General features: G+C 44.2%; 1 protein-coding gene across 2 annotated transcripts in view; it reads left to right on the top strand.

The window, feature by feature from the left end:
* Window positions 1–17,516, top strand: part of FAM193A (family with sequence similarity 193 member A) — a 237,038-nt gene extending 219,522 nt beyond the window's left edge. For both annotated transcript variants that reach the window (XM_082244008.1, XM_082244007.1), the window contains 3 exons: window positions 929–1,742; window positions 11,469–11,550; window positions 16,611–17,516. In XM_082244008.1, coding sequence (XP_082100134.1) covers window positions 929–1,742; window positions 11,469–11,550; window positions 16,611–16,704 — 990 coding nt within the window. In that variant the 3' untranslated portion in view covers window positions 16,705–17,516. The remainder of the gene's footprint in view (window positions 1–928; window positions 1,743–11,468; window positions 11,551–16,610) is intronic.
* The last annotated feature ends 2,634 nt before the right edge of the window (window positions 17,517–20,150 follow it).

The raw sequence follows: 20,150 nt of genomic DNA, 5'->3' as shown, positions 1-20,150 counted from the left end.
CAAATGTTCTGGGATGGTGGAGGGAAGTTTTGCCATTTTACCTGGTTATAAAGAACAAGAACCATTACTATGAAAGCTGATTTTGATCAAATGTGGCGAGAATTTAGGGTCTGCAGCTAGGAGCTCCAGAAGCTAGTTCCTACTGCTGGAGCCTCCAGGTGAAAAAGGAATCCAGTGTATGCTTTATTGTGGTGGTTATCAGCATCCTAAACCTAAAAAACACAAAAATTAAAAGCTTCAATTTGATATTAATTTATAGTTGATCATTCTATATACAGTGAAAACAATTATTTTTTGCTCTTGTACTTTATACTTTTCCTACACAAAATGCATTCCACACAATAACAAATGTTTGTAGCTGTACATTGTTTTTCTGCATATAAGGGACTCTGAGTCCCTAACATGGTTTCCCACCTACACCGACCACCCATGCAAGAGGGCAATTGTCCTCTTACTACAAATGTAAGACGTCACTTCTACACTGACCACTAATGTTAGATGACACTGCAATTTTTACTGTTTGTGTTTCTTTTCTGTTTTTAATTTGATTATTGCTTAACATGATTTTGTAGAGGGTAGTAAAAAATGATCTGCCATAGGTTTTTAAATATGCCCATAGATACAATACATTAATTTTTTTTTTTTTTCCACATATTACAATTTATTGATCACGCTAATTTACTGTGCGCTGTAGGTATTAATATTTAGCAGGGGTTCCCTGAGACCTGAAAAAAATGTTAAGGGGTTCTATAGGGGTTATAAGGCTGAGAGAGGCTGCTATAAAATTTAGCAGGCTTTGAAGTCTCCAATTTTGACGCTCCACTAATGAAATATGAATTGTTATGCAGTTCCATTAAGAGTACACACTTATAAGTATAAACACCTGTCTTTTTTATAATATATTTGTCTAATTTTCATTTATATTCAGCTGGAAGAAAGGGCACGGCAGGAAGCTGAAGCCAGAGAACAGGAAGAGGTACAGCTACTTGAAGAGCAAAGGCAGCGTGAGGACGAGGAAAGGTTCAAACAGGAATTTCAGCGACATCAAGAGTTTCAGGCCCTGAAGAAAAAGAAAAAAGATCGATCTAATAGGGACACTCATAAGTCAGATCAGCTGACACCTATCTCTGTCCCCAATAAAGAACATAATTCTGAAGCACTTCCCAATGGCACCTTGGAGCAGGATACAGTGTGTGTTCCACTCCCTTGCAGACAAACTCAAACAGCCGAGCCGCTTCTGTTACCAGAGGCAGTAAATGAGCTACCAACTCATGCTAATGGTAGAGACTCAAAGCCATGCGCTGCTAAAGAGCTGAAGGCAAAGCAGCAAGAGCAGCTCTCTCTTCTTCTGGATTTGGTCCATCAGAAGGAAAATCATGTCAAACAGAAGCAACCTAAATCACAAGTTCCAAAACTCAGTCCGGAACAGGTGAAGAAATCAGATGCCCCCAAACTCCCTGAAGTCTCACCAAAACCGAAGACCCTAAACGAAACCAAAGCCAGAGCACCGGATGTTGCACTTGTGGTTGAACAGAAGAAGGAAGAGAAAAAGGGCAGCAATGGTAACCACAAAAAGCAGTTGAATCATATGAAGGAGGAGAAACCAGTGGCAGTTAGCGAGTCCATCATAATTAGTGAGCAGCAGAACAGCAAGATCCAGACCACCGCTGAGTCCCCACAGCCTAAGGGCAAGAGCAAAAGGAATAAGAAGAAGAAAGGGGACAAGGTCAATAACTCAATTGGTAAGCAGTTAGAAATATATAGCCCTGGTGTTTTCTGTATGTTTGTGTATACATAGTACTGTGCAAACGTTTTAGGCAGGTGTGACGAAATGCTGTTAAGTAAGAATGCTTTCAAAAATATGTGTTTTTAATTGTTTTTATCAATTTAGAAAATGCAATGTGAGGGAACAGAAGAATAATCTAAATCAAATATTTGCTTTGACTACCCTTTGGCTTTAAACCAGCATCAATTCTTACACTTGCACACTTTCACAAAGTCATGGATTTGGTAGGATTAGATTCACGTGTATGATTATTCAATTATACCAAGCAAGTGCCAATGATCATCAATTTGAATATGTAGGTTGAAACAATAATTAATAGAAACAGTTGTATAAGGGTCATAAAAGTCTGCTACTAAGGGAAGGTTGTGGAAGACCGTTTCATTTTATAGGTCATACCCCATGGCAAGACTGAGCACAGTAACAAGACACAAGGTAGTTATACTGCATAAGCAAGGTCTCCCCCAGGCAAAGATTTCAAAGCAAGCTGGTGTTTCAAGATGGTGCTGTTTAAGATCTTTTGAAGAGGCACAAAGAATTGGGCAACATTGAGGATCTTAGACACAGTGGTCGGCTAAGGAAACTTAATGTATCCAATGAATGACGCATTATGCTTCCTTCCCTTCAACATCATAAGATGTCCAGCAGTGCCATCACCACAGAACTGGTGAAAAACCAACAGGACCCAGGTACACCCAGCTATTTTCTTGAGAAGTCTGTCCAGAAGTTGTCCGAAAAGCCTTACCTCCTCCAAGATAGAAACTAGGGATGCACCGAAATGAAATTCTTGGCCGAAGCCGAATAATAATGAAATGCTTGGCCGAATACCGAACGCTGTGTTTCGCATTTTTTTCCATTTATTTTGCCAATTTTTTCACCATTACAATGATTAAATGGTAAAAATTAGCTTTTTACTATTTTGTGTTGCTTTTCAGATAAATAAATCAAATAACAAAAATACAATTTCAAAATATTCTGTAAATGGTAGCGGTGGCCAGCGAACCTCTCCATGTGGTCACTATGCAGCTGCTCAGGCACTGGACCCAGAAGACTGCGGTGATCAGTGGAGGAGGGGCATTTCCAGCTTCCCCAGGGATCCGTCAGGTAAGTACACTGTGCCAGTCTGGACCAATACAAATCATACCCACATGTCGGCTTCAATGTTATTTATTCCTAACCGGAGTGTACTAGTATTACACACAGCGATCACTGTACACATGGAGCACACAGGGGCTCATACACAGTATCTGTGCTCCCTCTTACCAGGCTCCCCCTCGTCCTCCCACAACACATGCGCACACTGCATGCTCCGCTCTTCTCCAGCAGCTCTCTCTGCTCCTGGAGACTCAACTCAGCTGGGAGATGCCGAACCAGCAGCGTCCTTCCAACCTCCTTCCCCCCGCATCCATCTCTCTATCACTCTCAGGCTACAAACACAACTTCCGCCCAAACAGAAAGGATTTCTTCAGGAAACATTGCGAGACTTGAGCCGTCCTCTGTTGTGTATAGAAGAGAGCAACCAGAAGTGACGAGGATATGTGGAGAAGTTTAACTGCCTGGTAAAGCCTGAGGTGTGCACTGTCCTCCTAGTGGTAAAAAGAAATCATTTACTACAGAACTTCATTGTTCGGCAAAATTTATTCGGCCTATTTACTTATTCGGCCGAACACCGAAAGTGCTTTTTTTTGGCTATTTTCGGCCGAATAATTTTGGTTGCCGAACATTCGGTGCACCGCTAGTAGAAACCAGGCTAAGTGACCTAATTATGCATGAAAAGATAGGAACTGGGGTGCAAACAAATGGCAGCAAGTGCTCTAGACTGATGAGTCGAAATGTGAAATATTTGGCTTTAGGAAGAGGTAGTTTGTTGCTGAAAGGCTGTAGAGTGGTACAACGATGAGTGTCTGCTGGGATGCCATTTCCTGGCTTCACACCTGGTATTGTAGGATTTCCAGACCCTGTTATAAATGTTTCTAGAGACTGGTTTCCTAGCATTTATCAGGGTATAAACTGCAGGGCCAGATACACCCTGCTCCTTCAAGATTAAGCCTTCAATAGCCAAGCTGTCAAATTAAGAGACTGTACAGCAGGGTGGAATATCGGACCTTGAGAGAGAGTAGGTCCGGACGCAGTGCAAGGGCCCAAGGCCTTGGCACTGCCAACCTTTGGTTTTGTGCATTCCAAACCCTCCTCGGTCATGCCAGAGCTACCAGGATTACTGGTTTCCCCTCTTGCTGGATTCTGCGCAACAGACGCGTTATCAGCTGCACTGGAGGAAAGGCATAAATCAGGGAATACTCCTTCCAAGGAGTCACTAAAGCATCCACACTGACTGCGAGTGGATGCCTGGTCCTGGACACAAATCTCTTCAACTTGTTGTTGAACCTGGATGCCAACAGATCTATGTCTGGGACCCCCCCAGCCTAGGCATGATTGATTGAAAAATCTCAGGATGTAAGGACCATTCCCCGGAAACATCTGTTGACAGCTCAGAAAAACTGCCTGCCAGTTCTCTATTCCTGAAATAAAAACTGCTGTCAGGCATGGTTAAAACTTCTCTGCCCAGGACAGAATGATATCCACCCCTTTCTGGGCTGACTGACTTTGTGCCTCCTTGATGGTTGATATAAGCCACAGCTGTGGCAATGTCAGATTTCACCCTGACAGGGTGACTCCGAAGTCTGGGCGTTCAGTATTTCAAAGCCCAACTGACTGCTCGGATTTCCAGAATGTTGATGGGGAGACCTTTCTCTACCCAAGACCATTTCCCCTGGACAGTGGCTACCACCAGAACCGCTCCCCAGCCGGAGAGACTGGCATCTGTAGTCCCCACCTTCCAGGTTACTGGAAGAAAATATTTCCCCTTCTCCAGATTTCCGGTCACCAACCACCAATTCAGACTCTGACGTACTCTTGGTACCAGACACATGGACCAGTCCGGAGACTGAACCCTTCCGGTCCATGTAGACAGAATGTTGTTCTGTAAGGGTCTGGCATCGAATTGAGCATAGGCAATTGCCTCGAATGCGGACACCATCTTCCCCAATAACTTCATGCAAAGATGTACAGGAAGGCTATCTCAGTCTTACTACGGACCGAACCAGATTCTTCAGGTCCTGTGACCTTTCTTGTTGGCAAGAGTATCTTTGCCTGTACTGTGTTCACAAGAAAACCCAGATATTCCAGACGCTTGACCGGTTGTAATGCTGACTTTGCCAAGTTCAGCATCCAACCCAGACATTCTAGAAACTGTACTGTCTGGAGGACTTTCCTGCTTAGAGCCGAAGCCGATCGATCTATAAGTAATAGATTGTCCAGATATCCTATTACAGATATCCCTCGAGACCTTAGAACAGCCAATACTGGAGCTAGGATCTTTGTGAACACTCTTGGAGCCATAGCTAACCCAAAGGGCAGGCCTACAAACTGAAAACGACGGTTTGCTACTGCAAAGCGTAGAAACCTTTGAGCCTGGAATATAGGCATGGGAAGATGCGTTCTTGATGTCTATGGATGCGAGAAATTCCTCTTTCTGCAGATATGCTATGACTAAACGAATTGACTCCATACGGAAAGTACGAACGTTCAGAAACTGATTTAGAGCTTTGAGATCTACAATAGATCTCACATCCCTGTTTGATTTGGGGATTATGAACAGGTTTTTAGTAAAAACCCCTAAACCTTTCGTTCTCTGGAACCTCCGTTATCACTCTTTGGGTCCTCAGCTGGTCCAATGCCAGAAAGAGAGATCTTTATCTTTTTTTTAGGGGATCAGTTGGTATACTTGAATTTACAAACCAAGGATCCGGAGACGCCCGAAATTCCAGCTTGTACCTTTGCGAGATGGTGGAGTTAACCCAGTTGTCTTTGATCATTTCCACCCAAACCTTCGAGAACTGAAGCAGCCTCCCTCCCCCCAAGTGAGTGGGGGCACCCCTTCACAGAGTAGGCTTAGAGAAAGAGTTGGCTGATCTCTGGGCCCAGGGCTTTTTCTGTCCCTGCCCTGAAGGCTTGGTTCCGCACTCAGATGGCTGAGGCTGTCGCCACCGTCTGGAATTAGAAGCACTGGTAGTATGAGTGCTGGGGATCATAAAAGAGGGATGCTTGCTCTTCCTTTTTACAGGTAGCAGCGTACTCTTCACCTCCAAGATCTTTTGTATATACTGATCCAGATCGTCACCAAAAAGGTGTTCTCCCTGAAAAGGAAAGCCACCCAGCCATTTTTTGCATGGCAATGGATTTCCTTTTCAGACCAGCTCTTTAACCAAAGGATTCTGCGCATATTCACTGTCGTCAGAGCAAACCATGACATTTTGCCTTATGGAGTCAATAAGAGCATCAACTGTGAAACACAAAGTGCGAGGTAGATCTGACAGATCTTCCATAGACTCTCCTTGAGAAGTAACAGTCTTGAACACTCTCTCCATACGGTCTTTTAAAGGCCGACAAACTCCTATGACCACTACTGTGTTGTATCGCAGATCCTACAACAGCGAAGGAGGCTTTCAATAAAGATTCCAACTTTTTATCTGCTGGATCTTTAAAAACCTGGGCATTATCCACAGGGCAGTTTAAACTCTCATTAACCAAAGAAATGGCAGCATCCACAGTGGATATATTCCATTTCTTAGTAAACTTTTCCTCCATAGGATACAATCGAGAAAACCTTTTAGGAGGAACAAAAATTCTATCTGGATGATCCCAATCGTTATACATTTCCTCCAATAGCCGATGTATTGTAAACATACGAGGACTATGAAGAAAATTGTATCCAGAGCAGACCATTTCGGTAATAGACTGAACCAACAATCTCTGGGTTTTCCACATCCTCTGCCCAATCCTGAACTGATTCAGGGGGTGGCTTAGGTGAGGGGGATCTATCACGTTTCCTCCCTCCTTGAGATGCTGCAATCGTGCCAGCAATCTTATCATCAAGGTTGGCTAATGCCGATGCCAAATAGTCCTTAGTGACGTAGGTTGTGGCAGAAGCACCTGGAGTAGCTACTATGCCTGACAACCGTAATGGCTTAGATTGGCTAGTCGCCTCTGGCTCTTCAGGGGGAGTAGACTCGGAGGAAGCATGGCTAGGATCTTCCAACTGTGCCACCCCCTGCCCTTTTTTGGGCAGACATTGCTTTTATAGCAAGACAAACTTGAGGTATGTACTACAGTGTACTCAAGGCTTGTACCAAGCTTATACAGCTTATCACACACAGCACTGATTATCCTAAGATACAGGACCTGTTTTGCACCAGTAGCATACACCATAGGAACTCACGCAACCCAGCTGCTGCTGCTCTGTGTCCCCTTCAGTCTCTGATAGTCTTGCTCATTGGAAACAGTTCCTTATAAATCCCGCCTATTTTATGCTGTATCGCACATGTGGGGCATGCTACGGGGCGTCCACATGTACGCTAATTGCGTTCAGACATGCCCCCCATGCCTGTTTTAAAAGGGCGAAGATTTGCGCGCGTGAATGGGCCTTCGTCACAGACGCGATATCGTGGGAGGAGACGAACATGTGGGTGCTTATGCGCCAAAGCGAAAACAGCAACTTGAGGTGAGAGCAGCTTAGGCTGAATCTTGATTGTCACAGCTGGTACCCTTCAGGTGATTAGCCCAGGGTAAAAACAGTGTGTCAAACAATAAGAAAAAAAATAATGTTTAAACAAACGTTGCGTCAATCCCACAACTGCACAAGCTCATATAATCACAATTGATACAACTGGCACATTTAATCCCTGAGAAAAGGCCAGAGCTTTTAACAATATGTACAGTATTTTGCATAGCTTAACATCCATAGTCTCATGTAGAGACCCACATGGTACTCGGTTTCTGTTATCGTTTAGAGGGAACAGTGCATAAAATATTTACATTTGCTATAGAGTATCTCACAAAAGTGAGCACACCCCCTCACATTTTTATAAATAGTTTATTATATCTTTTTATGTGACAATACTGAACTGACAGTGACAACAGTGTCACTGAAATTACACTTTGCTACAATGTAAAGTAGTGAGTGTACAGCTTGTATAACAGTGTAAATTTGCTGTCCCCTCAAAATAACTCCACACACAGCCATTTATGTCTAAACCGCTGGCAACAAAAGGGAGTAAACCCCTAAGTGGAAATGTCCAAATTGGGCCCAAAGGGTCAACATTGTGTGGCCACCATTATTTTCCAGCACTGCCTTAACCCTCTTGGGCATGGAGTTCACCAGAGCTTCACAGGTTGCCATTGGAGTCCTCTTTTACTCCTCCATGACGACATCATGGAGCTAGTGGATGTTAGAGACCTTGCTCTCCTCCACCTTCCATTTGAGGATGCCCCACAAATGCTCAATAGGGTTTAGGTCTGAAGACTTGCTTGGCCAGTCCATCACCTTTACCCTCAGCTTCTTTAGCAAGGTAATGGTCGTCTTGGAGGTGGGTTTGGGTTCGTTATGTTGGAATACTTTCCTGCAGTCCAGTCTCCGAAGGGAAGGGATCATGCTCTGCTTCCGTATGTCAAAGTACATTTTGGCACATTCATAGTTCCCTCAATGAACTGTAGCTCCCCAGTGCCCGCAGCACTCATGCAGCCCCAGACCATGATATTCCCACCACCATGCTTGACTGTAGGCAAGACACACTTGTCTTTGTACTCCTCACCTGGTTGCCGCCACACATGCTTGACACCATCTGAACCAAATAAGTTTATCTTGGTCTCATCGGACCATAGGACATGGATCCAGTAATCCATGTCCTTAGCCTGCTTGTCTTCAGCAAACTGTTTGCGGGCTTTCTTGTGCATCATCTTTAAAAAGAGGCTTCCTTCTGGGACGACAGCCATGCAGGCCAATTTTATGCAGTGTGCGGTGTATGGTCTGAGCACTGACAGGCTGACCCCCCACCCCTTCAACATCTGCCGCAATGCTGCTTGCACTCATACGTCTATTTCCCAAAGACAACCTCTGGATATGATGCTGAACACGTGCACTCAACTTCTTTGGTCGACCATGGCGATCCTTTTCTAAGTGGAACCAGTCCTTTTAAAAAGATATATGGTCTTGGCCACCTTGCTGCAGCTCAGTTTCAGGGTGTTAACAATCTTCTTATAGCCTAGGCCATCTTTATGTAGAGCAACAATTTGAGAGTTCTTTGCCATGAGGTGCCATGTTTAACTTCAAGTGACCAGCATGAAAGAGTGAGAGCGATAACACCAAATTTAACACACCTGAGACCATGTAACACTAACAAGTTACATGACACTGGGGAGGAAAAATAGCTAATTGGGCCAGATTTGGACATTTTCACTTATGGGTGTACTCACTTTTCTTGCCAGCAGTTTAGACATTAATGGCTGTGTTGTTATTTTGAGGGGAATGCAAATTTACACTGTTATACAAGCTGTACACTCACTACTTTACAATGTAGCAAAGTATAATTTCTTCAGTGTTGTCACATGAAAAGATACAATAAAATATTCACAAAAATTTGAAGGGTGTACTCCCTTTTGTGAAATACTGTATGTGTAAATATTTTAAATTGGACTTACCAGTCCTGCTGCAGGATTCTGTTTGAAACAGAAATCCAGTCTTCATCCATCACGGCGAGCTTTGTCTTGGCGACCTTCAAGGACTGGGTCCCCTTGCTTTAGAGGGGCCACGGCCTTGGACCTGTAGAGCACCCTGCACAGAACGCCTTTGGGGTTTGGCATTACCAAGGGTCCGGATCCCAGGGTCCAGCGCCTAAAAAGGACAACATTGCAGGCAAAACCTCGTAGCTGCTTGCCGAGGCTCAGGTACCATCTTTAGTCCGCTGACTTTTTTTAGATGGATCTGATAGCTAACCCTTTCGATTCAGTGATCTTTGATCGGGGTATGTAGCATATCTTCTTTTTTCTTTTGAAGAAAATGTAGAGAGACTCTCCACTGTGACCGTCACCTTTAGACACCGGCGAAAAAACTGAGGTACTTCCTGTGTGGGAGGGGTTATATAGGGGGACATCCTTTCTGATTGGTTAAACATATAAATAGTGCAGCGCTAAATGACTGGTGAATACATGTGCATAAATAAATGTTATAACACATAAAATAAATGCAATAATCCAAATGTGAAAAAAGTCATATCATGTGGAAAAGTCCAACAAGTCCAATAAAGCCACACGGAAATTGCTGTACAGCAAATGGGTCATACAAGCTGAATATAGGGATGTCCACATTCCCCATTCTGATTGGTTGCCAGTGTCCTTCACCTGTGGGTGGCTAATAAAACCCTTATGTTATGATTTATGGCTCTGTGTCCTGTGATGTATGAAAAGAAAATGCTGTTATGGGGGTGTTTCTCTGCAGCAGGGACTGGAGCACGTATCAGGATAGAAGGCAAAAGTGGTTGAAGGAGAAAAAGGTGAATGTCCTTGCATGGCGTAGTCAGAGACTAGACTGAAACCCCATTGAAAATCTGTGGAATGACTTGGAAGACTGCAGTCCGCAAATGGCCACCATCAAATTTACCTTAACTTAAGCAGTTCTACAAAGAAGAGTGGGCAAATATTGCAAAGTCTAGATGTGCAAAGTTAGTAGAGACCTATCCCAACAAACTAAAGGCTGTATTTAAAGCAAAAGGTGGTCCAACAAAATGCTTACACCAGTGGGTGATCATTTTACCAATTCAGTGATTCGGTTATTGAATTTATTTTTTTCCTGACATTTTGGTGTTATATCTTTTAATTAGCTATTATACGTTGCATTGAGTAAATACAGCTGGATAAAGCAAAAACTGTGTCTGTCAAAGCAACAAAATGTAAATATTTTAAAGGGGGGGGGTGATGTTTTTTTTTTTTTTTTTTTTATACCCTCTGTGTGTGTGTGTGTGTGTGTGTGTGTGTGTGTGTGTGTGTGTGTGTGTGTGTGTGTGTGTGTGTGTGTGTGTGTTCGCAGATAGATATATATAGATAGATATTTAGATATAGATGTGGATAAAAAAAAAAAAATATATATATATATATATAGAGAGAGAGAGATATATGATCTTCAAAAGCTTACATTTTCTGACAAGCAGCAATCCTGTATGACCATTTTTGACGGAATTCTACATTTTGTGATATTGCCAAATGTCTGCTCTGGACTTTCAGTACTTGGGGCTGCTGCAAGCGCAGACAAAGGAATGACTTTTCTTTAGTGCCTGTATGATAGCCCCATGGTATTGGCCCAAAGACTCCTCAGCACACATGAAGTAACAACTGATGTGTCAGAAATATAATGAAGTCCTTTTCTTGCAAAGTCCCTATTTCTTTTATTTTAAGCCTATTCTTTCTCAATCTAAGTTCTGTCTTTTCTCATAGCATCTTCACAGCATTCACTGAAAGCTGAAGCACTATTTCAGACATCAAACATATCGCCTATCATTTCCTGCAGCTGCTGTGTCATTTGCAGTTAGAGGATGTATCAGTTTGGGAATTTCCTGTGTTAGGTTAGACTTTGAGGTTTTACTGACACTTTTGATGCTGTTTCAAGCCAACCATATTTTTGGGGAGGTGGCAGTATTGTAAAAAAATAGATTAGATATCAATATTTTGTGAAAGTCTGAATATTTCTTTTGAATTTCAGTATGAACACCTGCTTTTTGTTTTCCCATCACATCGATTGCTTTCTATATAATTGCCTGTGTTTGTGGACTAAATAGTCATTTGTGTTGATTTCCAGATGATGTATTTCTTCCAAAAGACATTGACCTTGATAGTGTGGACATGGATGAGACTGAAAGAGAAGTGGAATATTTCAAAAGGTAAATGTCAAATATGCAAGTCAACTTGGTGAACTTAACTTTGGCTGTGAAAGTAAATTGGTAGGGGTATAGTGATCTTATACTCAACCAGCTCACACATTTGCGTTTGAAATCTCTGCTACCATACCAAGGATGTCTAATGCCTCGTACACACGCATCGATTGTTGGCCGTGAATTTTTCGGCCAACGTCCGATCGGCCGATTTTCGGCTTGTTAGTATGATGCTTCCGACAACAGACTGCGACTTTTCAGCCAAATAAAATCTGGTGTGCATGCTATAAAATTTTTGTTGGCCGTCACCACAACGGCCGATTTTTCGTCAGTCAGTACAGATTTCGGCAGACAAAAATCTGATGAGCAACACTGTGCATGCTCAGAGAAGAAAAAACACACGGAAAGTAAACCAGCACATGACCTCACTTCTGAAGTTGGTTTTTGTTGGCCGAGAAAATTTGTGTGCAGTCTAGAGCACATTTCAACCAACAAAACAACACTGGACAAAAGACGGCCGATCGCTCGGCCGATAATCGTTGCGTGTGTACGAGGCATTAGGATAAGTCTAGTTTCTTAAAACTAGGTGAGCATTGAGATAAGTTATGATGCTGCAGCCACTGAGCATCATCATTCAATGCTTATATGTATTTAACCATGTAGCCAAATACACAATTTCTTACAGGTGTTTGAAATGTAGACATATGCCCCTTTTCACATTAAATTGTCAGATTAAATTGGACGTCCATATAAAATGAGAAGAAGATTTGTATGGTGCCTGTGTGCCCCTATTGGAATGAGTTCACCCCATTTCAGACCCACAGCTGAAAGTGAGAGGAAATCTCTTCAAAGTGAAACACTCACATTTTCCACTTGTCAGGGATTTTTTGTCCCTGGGGTTGCACCGATACTAAGCATTTGTACTTGTATTCTTGCAAATGCTCTGATAACTAAAACTGATACTCTTTCGTAGGGCTGGGCGATAAAACGATACCGATAGGTATCGCGATAGTCCCGTGCTCGATAGCAATAAGAAAACTTGAACGATAAATCGAAAAGTCCGCTCCGACGGGTTTAAACTTTTAAAAATGGCGCCGCCCGGCGCCAACACGTCATTGCGCACGCGCCGCCGCCGCTCGGGAGAGGCCGGGAATAGCCGAAATTACACGAGCGGTGGCGGCGGGTGCGCAATGACGTATCGGCACCGGGCGGCGCCATTTTTAAAACGAAGGCGCCTCTGGAACAGGTAAGTGAAACAGCTTCACTACCTGCCGTTATGCAGGGCTGCGGGCACACTACAAGGGATGCAGTGCTGCGGGGATGGTCTACCTGTACCATGCCCACAGCACTGCATCTCCTGTAGTATGCCCACAACCACGGATCCTCTTGTACCATGCCAGTACCCTGCATTCTCCTGCACCATGCCAGTACCCTGCATTCTCCTGCACCATGCCAGTACCCTGCATTCTCCTGCACCATGCCAGCCACCCTGCATTCTCCTGCACCATGCCAGTACCCTGCATTCTCCTGCACCATGCCATTTACCCTGCATTCTCCTGCACCATGCCAGCCACCCTGCATTCTCCTGCACCATGCCAGTCACCCTGCATTCTCCTGCACCATGCCAGTCACCCTGCATTCTCCTGCACCATGCCAGCCACCCTGCATTCTCCTGCACCATGCCAGTCACCCTGCATTCTCCTGCACCATGCCAGTCACCCTGCATTCTCCTGCACCATGCCAGCCACCCTGCATTCTCCTGCACCATGCCAGTACCCTGCATTCTCCTGCAGCATGCCAGTCACCGTGCATTCTCCTGCAGCATGCCAGTCACCCTGCATTCTCCTGCACCATGCCAGCCACCCTGCATTCTCCTGCACCATGCCAGCCACCCTGCATTCTCCTGCACCATGCCAGTCACCCTGCATTCTCCTGCACCATGCCAGTCACCTTGCATTCTCCTGCACCATGCCAGTGCCCTGCATTCTCCTGCACCATGCCAGTGCCTTGCATTCTCCTGCACCATGCCAGTCACCCTGCATTCTCCTGCACCATGCCAGTACCCTGCATTCTCCTGCGCCATGCCAGTCACCCTGCATTCTCCTGCACCATGCCAGTACCCTGCATTCTCCTGCACCATGCCAGTACCCTGCATTCTCCTGCACCATGCCCGCCACCCTGCATTCTCACCCTAGGGTCCTTATTTTAAATGGGTAATAAAAAATATCAATATATATCAATATCGACCGATATGAAACACTGATATCGTGATACAGTTTTCAGCCATATCGCCCAGCCCTACTCTTTCGTGCGGTGCAATATGAGCCCATAAAAAATTAATGGGCTTAAATCATACTGCAAAGAATCGCATGTGATTTGAACAGGAATGTTGTGCCATTTCTGTTTGAATCGTATGCGGTTTCCTCTCAGTGGACAGATATTCCTCTAGTACTGTGATAAAGGAATTGATGGGGAAGGGTTAATTGTTCCTCCCAAAATTTTGAGCCAGTGTCTGCCTTAAGCTGAGGAGTACACTAAGCATGTCTGAAGGAGGCCACGACCTCAGAAAATGTGTTGCCTTGTCCACAGCAACCACTGCCTCCTCTGGCTCACCTTCCCCCAGCCTGCACGCACTGTGGCTCTTTGCTATCTGCTTGTCTGGAACACAGGCACTGGTGATTTGACAGTTCACCAATCGCCATCACGACCAGCGGCTCTTGCTGTCCTCCTTGCCTCTCTTGTGGACACACTCTGGTTCAGTCTACATCTGGAGGAATCTACAGCAGCCACATAGCAAGGATGGATGGATCGTAATGACTCAGTCCACAAACTTTGTCACAGGCGTGTGTTCAGTGTGAACCCAGGCTTTTCAGTGTCTTCGTTCAGCCTGTGTTCACACAGGTGCTTTGCGGGAAACCGCTTATTATTCGTACAGGAATCACACCGCATTCCTGTTCAAATCAAATGCAATTTGAGCCCATTCATTTTGCTGGGGAACTGTGTGATGCGCTAAAATGCACATTAAATCACCTCCTACCACTGGCTTACTGCAGCCGGAAAAGACAGTTGCTGCACACTAAACTGCTGCGTTTAGTATCTTGGCAGTGTGAATAAGCCCTTATAATTTCCATCACTTTCTGTTCTGTGAGAACAAGCGCCAGGACAAAAACTCCATCACTACCTATTGTACTCAAAACCAAAAAAAGACAAGACCACCTGATAAAAAATGAAGCAATATGCAGCATATAACATAATTGCAGTGATCAATTTGTGGGGTAACTACAGTATGCTTTTAAAATGTATCTAAACCCAAGAACAAAAATGTATTCTATTACAGGTTAACACACCGTATTTTTCACCGTATAAGACGACTTTTAAATCTCAAAAAAATCCCCCCAAAAATGGGGGGGTCGTTTTATACGTGAGTATAAAAATCCCAAAGGTAATTAAGTAAGTGTAATCTACGAAAGCGCTGTGCAGGAATCCTGTATCGGTATACTGTACCGTAGCTTCGGCTACATAGCATACCGCACTGAGCCAATCATGGTGAGCGATGTATTCTATTATTGATCCTAATCCTGCTTGGATTGGCGGAGTCAGAGAGGCGGGATTATGTTATTCTGTCTGACTCCGCCAATCCGAGCATTCAATAATAGAATACATCGCTCACTGTGGCTCAGCGCGGTATACTGTATGTGGCCAAAGCTACGGTACATATGGTATACCTGTACAGTATTCCGCACAGCCAGCGCCTTGAGAGATTATACATCTACCGGTAATACTGAAAATACCTTGGAGATTTATAAGAGAATACATTTACGGTACTTACGGTACCTTGCTGATGAATAGGGCACAGACAGCCAGCGCTTTCATAGTTTACACTTAATTACCTTTACTTAACCTTTGGGATTTTTATGCTCGGCATATGTGGTATATGGTGTTGCCTTGCTTTGCTTCGGAAGGGGGGTAGTTTTATATGGCGAGTATAGCCCAAAACCTATGTTTTAACTTGAAAAGTAGGGGGGTCGTCTTATACACCGGAAAATATGATACCTTAGATGTGCTGGCTACATTAGTTTTTCTTTTTCAATCATTTCCCTATGTTATCGTCTGGAAAACGTGCCAGCAACACTCTTCCTATGCTAGGGTGACAGTGCTCAGGCCCTTTTTCTATTTATTGAAAAACTATTTAGCATACTAGTGATCCTCTAAGCTTCAGAAGCAGAGACGTAAATGTAAATATGTTCTATATAGAGAATTGCACAATATTACTTTTGGAATAGTCTAGAATAGTTTGTTTATACCCAAGCTCTTTAAAAGCATAGTTCGCTTTTATAAAAAAAAAACTGCCTATGTAGATAAGGTGCATCTGTAGATAAAAGCAAGCTGTGCAGCTTAGACCAACATTGAATAATGCCTTTGTTGGAAGTATTGGACATTTGCGTACCTCATGAAGCCCGAGTGCAAGACTACTAGGACGTTACTAAGAGAGATCTAGCTATTACTGTTCACCTCCACCATCACAGAAGTGAGCTCTTTGTCTGATTCAGACTCTCGCATGCGCTCCCCCCCCCCCCCCCCCCATGCAATAGCTCTGAGCTTAGCGCATGAGAGCTCACTCGTGTTATGGTGAAAGTGAACAATAAAAGCGAAGACTCGCTTGGCAACTTCCTGGAAGTTTTCCAGTCAGGCTTTGAGTTACGTAAATTGCATACACCTATAGCAGGGTCATTATTCAACTTTAGTCAAAGCCGCACATTTTATCTTCAGACTCGCCATATCTGCATAGGCCATTTTTGGTAAAGGTTATCTAACCCTTTAATTAGCTTACAATGTTTTTTTTAACAGTCCGTTTGCAGATACAGTGAATTCAACTGGTTTGAACTGTGTTATGAGTCATAAATCATTTCCCCTGAGAGCAGCCAAAGTACAATGTACCATTTATAAAGGGACTCAGTTCCAATTCCTGCAAAAGTTTAATGCTACATTTCCCTTTTTTGTTTTGTAATCCAGCTTTTGAAACTTTGGTGAAATTGTTCAGGTTGTATTGTTTTTTTGTGTTCCTGCAGGTTCTGCTTGGACTCTGCTCGGCAAACTAGACAAAGATTGTCAATCAACTGGTCCAACTTCAGCCTGAAGAAGACCACCTATGCTGCACACTGAACCAAGAACCATTAAAGATGGGGGCTCACCCTGCAGGAACCAATCCCACTGAATTACGCCCTGCTGTTCTGAGTGCTTTTTCAGGCCTTGAGCCAGTACTGCCTTGCCTTGTCCCCAGTGCTGTGTGGATCTGCACTGAACCCCTTGGCCTGATGAGTCTTGCTGATCTGAAAAAAACATGAATATGCCACTTTCTACCTGAATTTGTTAGCTTGTGTGCTTGTAGTCTGTGAGTAAGACTTTGGTTGTAGCAATACGCTCTCCTCTTTAATTGCCTTGGCCTCGGACTTGAGATTGGTTCTTTGGGTTGGTTAGAGGCATAAAACAAAAACTAGTTGCATCCTCCACAATGGTCCATGTCACCTCTGCAGTACGCTACGTTCGATTACACAGACTACTGGCGATTGGAATGGAATCCATAGTGTTCACTTAGTCCTTCCTTCCCCAATTGTCACGGTGGAAGATGATCTCATAACAGACAAGCATTTCTCCAATTCACACAATCTACTGTCGAAAAGAAGTGTACTAGTTACGCTTATTTGTGTTCTGATCTTTTTTTTTTTTTTCCCTCCAGACTCTTGTAGCCAGCTTGTGTAAGAATACATGCATAATGAGAAAGTAACAGAGGATAAAAAAACAAAACAAAAAAGGAAAAAAAAAATACTCACACTATCGATCTGTTATAGAGTGTATAATTGTATTAACACTGACGCCAAAGTGGCTACTTTTTTAACATATTGTTAAGTAATATTAAAATCAGTTCTTTCTTTTTGAAAGATGGAATACATTAGTATGGCAGAAGGACTGTCTGGTTTTTGTGTCTTTAATTTTCAGTTGTAATTGCAGGAAGAGGGTGCACAGATTTCACATGTGGAATTGAAAGTTTGCTGATGAACTGTAGGCTAGGTTCACCACCAAAGGATAACACGGCCCATACAGATTTTTTCCAAAGTCAAGACAGCCAAAACAAAGCAACTTTAATTTTGTTATGTAATTTATTCAAATTGCCATAATCTACAGCAGGGTTTTTCAACAGAGGTGCTGCAAAGAGTCCTGAGGGGTGTCACCGCAACATCCTTATCTGAGCGATACTCTGTTCACTCCCATGCAGTGCGATTGTGCAAGGGGAGAGAGAGAGCACAGCCTGCACGGCTCTCTCCTCCTCCCTGCAGCTATGTGTACTATTTATTGTCCGCAAAGCCGAAAACTGTGCGGGCCGCCCACCTGCATCCTACCAACCAGTGACGTCATCGGTTAAGGACTCGCCTCGCAGAGTCGCACTGCACGGGAATTCACACAAAGTAGGCTCTCTCATCTCAATGTGCAGGATTTGATTGTAGACCAAATAATCCGATGGCTGCACTTTCAAATCATGCCCAAAAATGGCTTTATTGCGGTATACAAAAAGCCAATAAAAACAACCAATACTAATAGCCAGGAAAGGGACAGGGAGGTTGACGTGTTTTAACATGAGATTCATTATAAAGCACAAATCTCGTGAAAAACATGTCAATCTCCCTGGCTACTCCATGCCTATTAGTATTGTTTGTGGACTTTTGCATACAGTAGTAAAGCAGTTTTCTGCATGATCTGAGAGTGCAGCCATTGGATTATTTGGTCTACAATTGTTCTGCAGCAGTGGCAGGGCGTGCACCTAATTATAGTCGGATCCCACCACCTGTGAGCAGTAGAACTTTCACTGCAGGATTTGATTACTGCCGCTATCTCCTCCCCACACTGGTCCTGTACAGGTAGCAGAAATTGTGGGTGGGGGCAGGTAATGAATCTGAGAGCAGTCCATGTTAATTCCAGGTGGGAGAAGGGGTGGGATTGGGGAGAGAACAAAGCCCACATTTGTGCTAGAAGTGGGGATCTGAGGGGTTGGGGGGGGGTTTGTAATGGGATGGGGTTGTGCTAGGTGGGAGGATTTGGGGGTGGGTTTGTACTATTAGGGGGGATTGAGGGGGGGGGGATTTGTGCTAGGAGGGGAGACTTGAGGGGTTTGTGCTAAGAGGTAGATTGGGTGTTTGGAGCAGGGTTTGTGCGAGTACTGGGGATTTAGGGGTGTTGTGCCGAGAGGAGGAATTTGGAAGGGGGAATTTGGAGGGAAAAGAGTTACAACCTTAGATCACTGAACTCTGCCTCACAGACTACATTTTAGGGCTTGTTCACACCAGATGAAGTGAAGTAATACATGCGAAAGCACACATTTTCCTGTACCGCACAAAAATGTGCTGCCTTTTGCAGTCGCACGTGGGTGCAATTATTTCTTAATGACACCCCCACGCATCTAGCATGTGTGTGGATACTCATGCCCATTAAAAAAAGTGCATTGTGCACAAATACGCAAAAAAGCGTGTGCTCAGGCGCACCACCTGGTGTGAGCGAGCCCTCATACTGGTGTGACCGGAGATTGTGCACCGTTCTAAAGGGTTCATTGGTTGAAAAACACTGATCTACAGTAACAATTTGTAAATTTCTGTTTAAAACGTCAACCTTCTCCAATCACACACAGCAGCAATATAGTATATATATAGTCCAACCCTAGTGGCAGCAACATATACAACTTCTTAGCCTTCCTTCCCCGTTGCAGCCATGTATGCATGCCTCCTATACGGCCACATGTACAGTGTCTCCCCCATAATCGTTACTGTTACTGTAAACTCTTGTCACGTTGTGGCTTTATGTACAAATTGCCATTTCTCTTTCGTTCACTGACAGACACAGCTCCATGTCTTCTAGACCGTTGGGCTTATGCTGCTCTATTCAGGAGTAGGACTAGGCGGAAACAATTTTTGCTACGCCCCTGAGGGAGGCAGTCCCAGGAGGTATACCATCATGTTCTTCTATAGGACTTCAGTTTTTTATGCCTAGTCAGGAGTAAGGACCTGGCTCTCTGCTGAGATCTGCGGTCCTGGCATTTTTTTTTCTTTTTCAAATGTAATTTTTTCCTTTTTTCTTTTATTTTTGTTCCTGTGTGAACTACAATAAACAGCTGGACTGGGCAACGCACTGGATATCCTAAATCCTTATGGTCTTCCCAGTCTTGCCTGCGAGTGCGAGCCAACTATTAGCTCCTCTCTAGGTTGGCTGCAACATAGCCCCACTGGACGAGGGCTGGCCGGCGAGTTAAACCCCTCACGATGTGGCATAGCCCTGGTCACGACAGCAGTCACGATCAGAGTTGCAGCGTACCTCAGGCCACTGCAACCCCATTCCAAAATGGTGTGGTGGACTGCTGGGAGTGGTGCCCGCCTGATGCCATGGTGTGGTGAGTAGTGTCCCCCCTCCTTTTGGATTTGCTGGGGTGGTCGCTTGCCCTCCCAGGGGATGGTAGGCCCTCTTCTGTGTCTTCCCCTCACGTTTTCCCCCCTCTAGCAGGGTTGCCCTGCGTCGGTCGCCCTCACCTGCCCCGTCTCCCTCCTTAGCCCACTTTTGTGGGGCAC

The sequence above is a fragment of the Pelophylax lessonae genome (genome assembly GCF_965119305.1).
Source record: "Pelophylax lessonae genome assembly, chromosome: 1".
Taxonomy (NCBI): Eukaryota; Metazoa; Chordata; class Amphibia; order Anura; family Ranidae; genus Pelophylax; species Pelophylax lessonae.
Note: the sequence above shows the minus strand (reverse complement) of the source record. Positions and strands in the feature narration are given on the sequence as shown.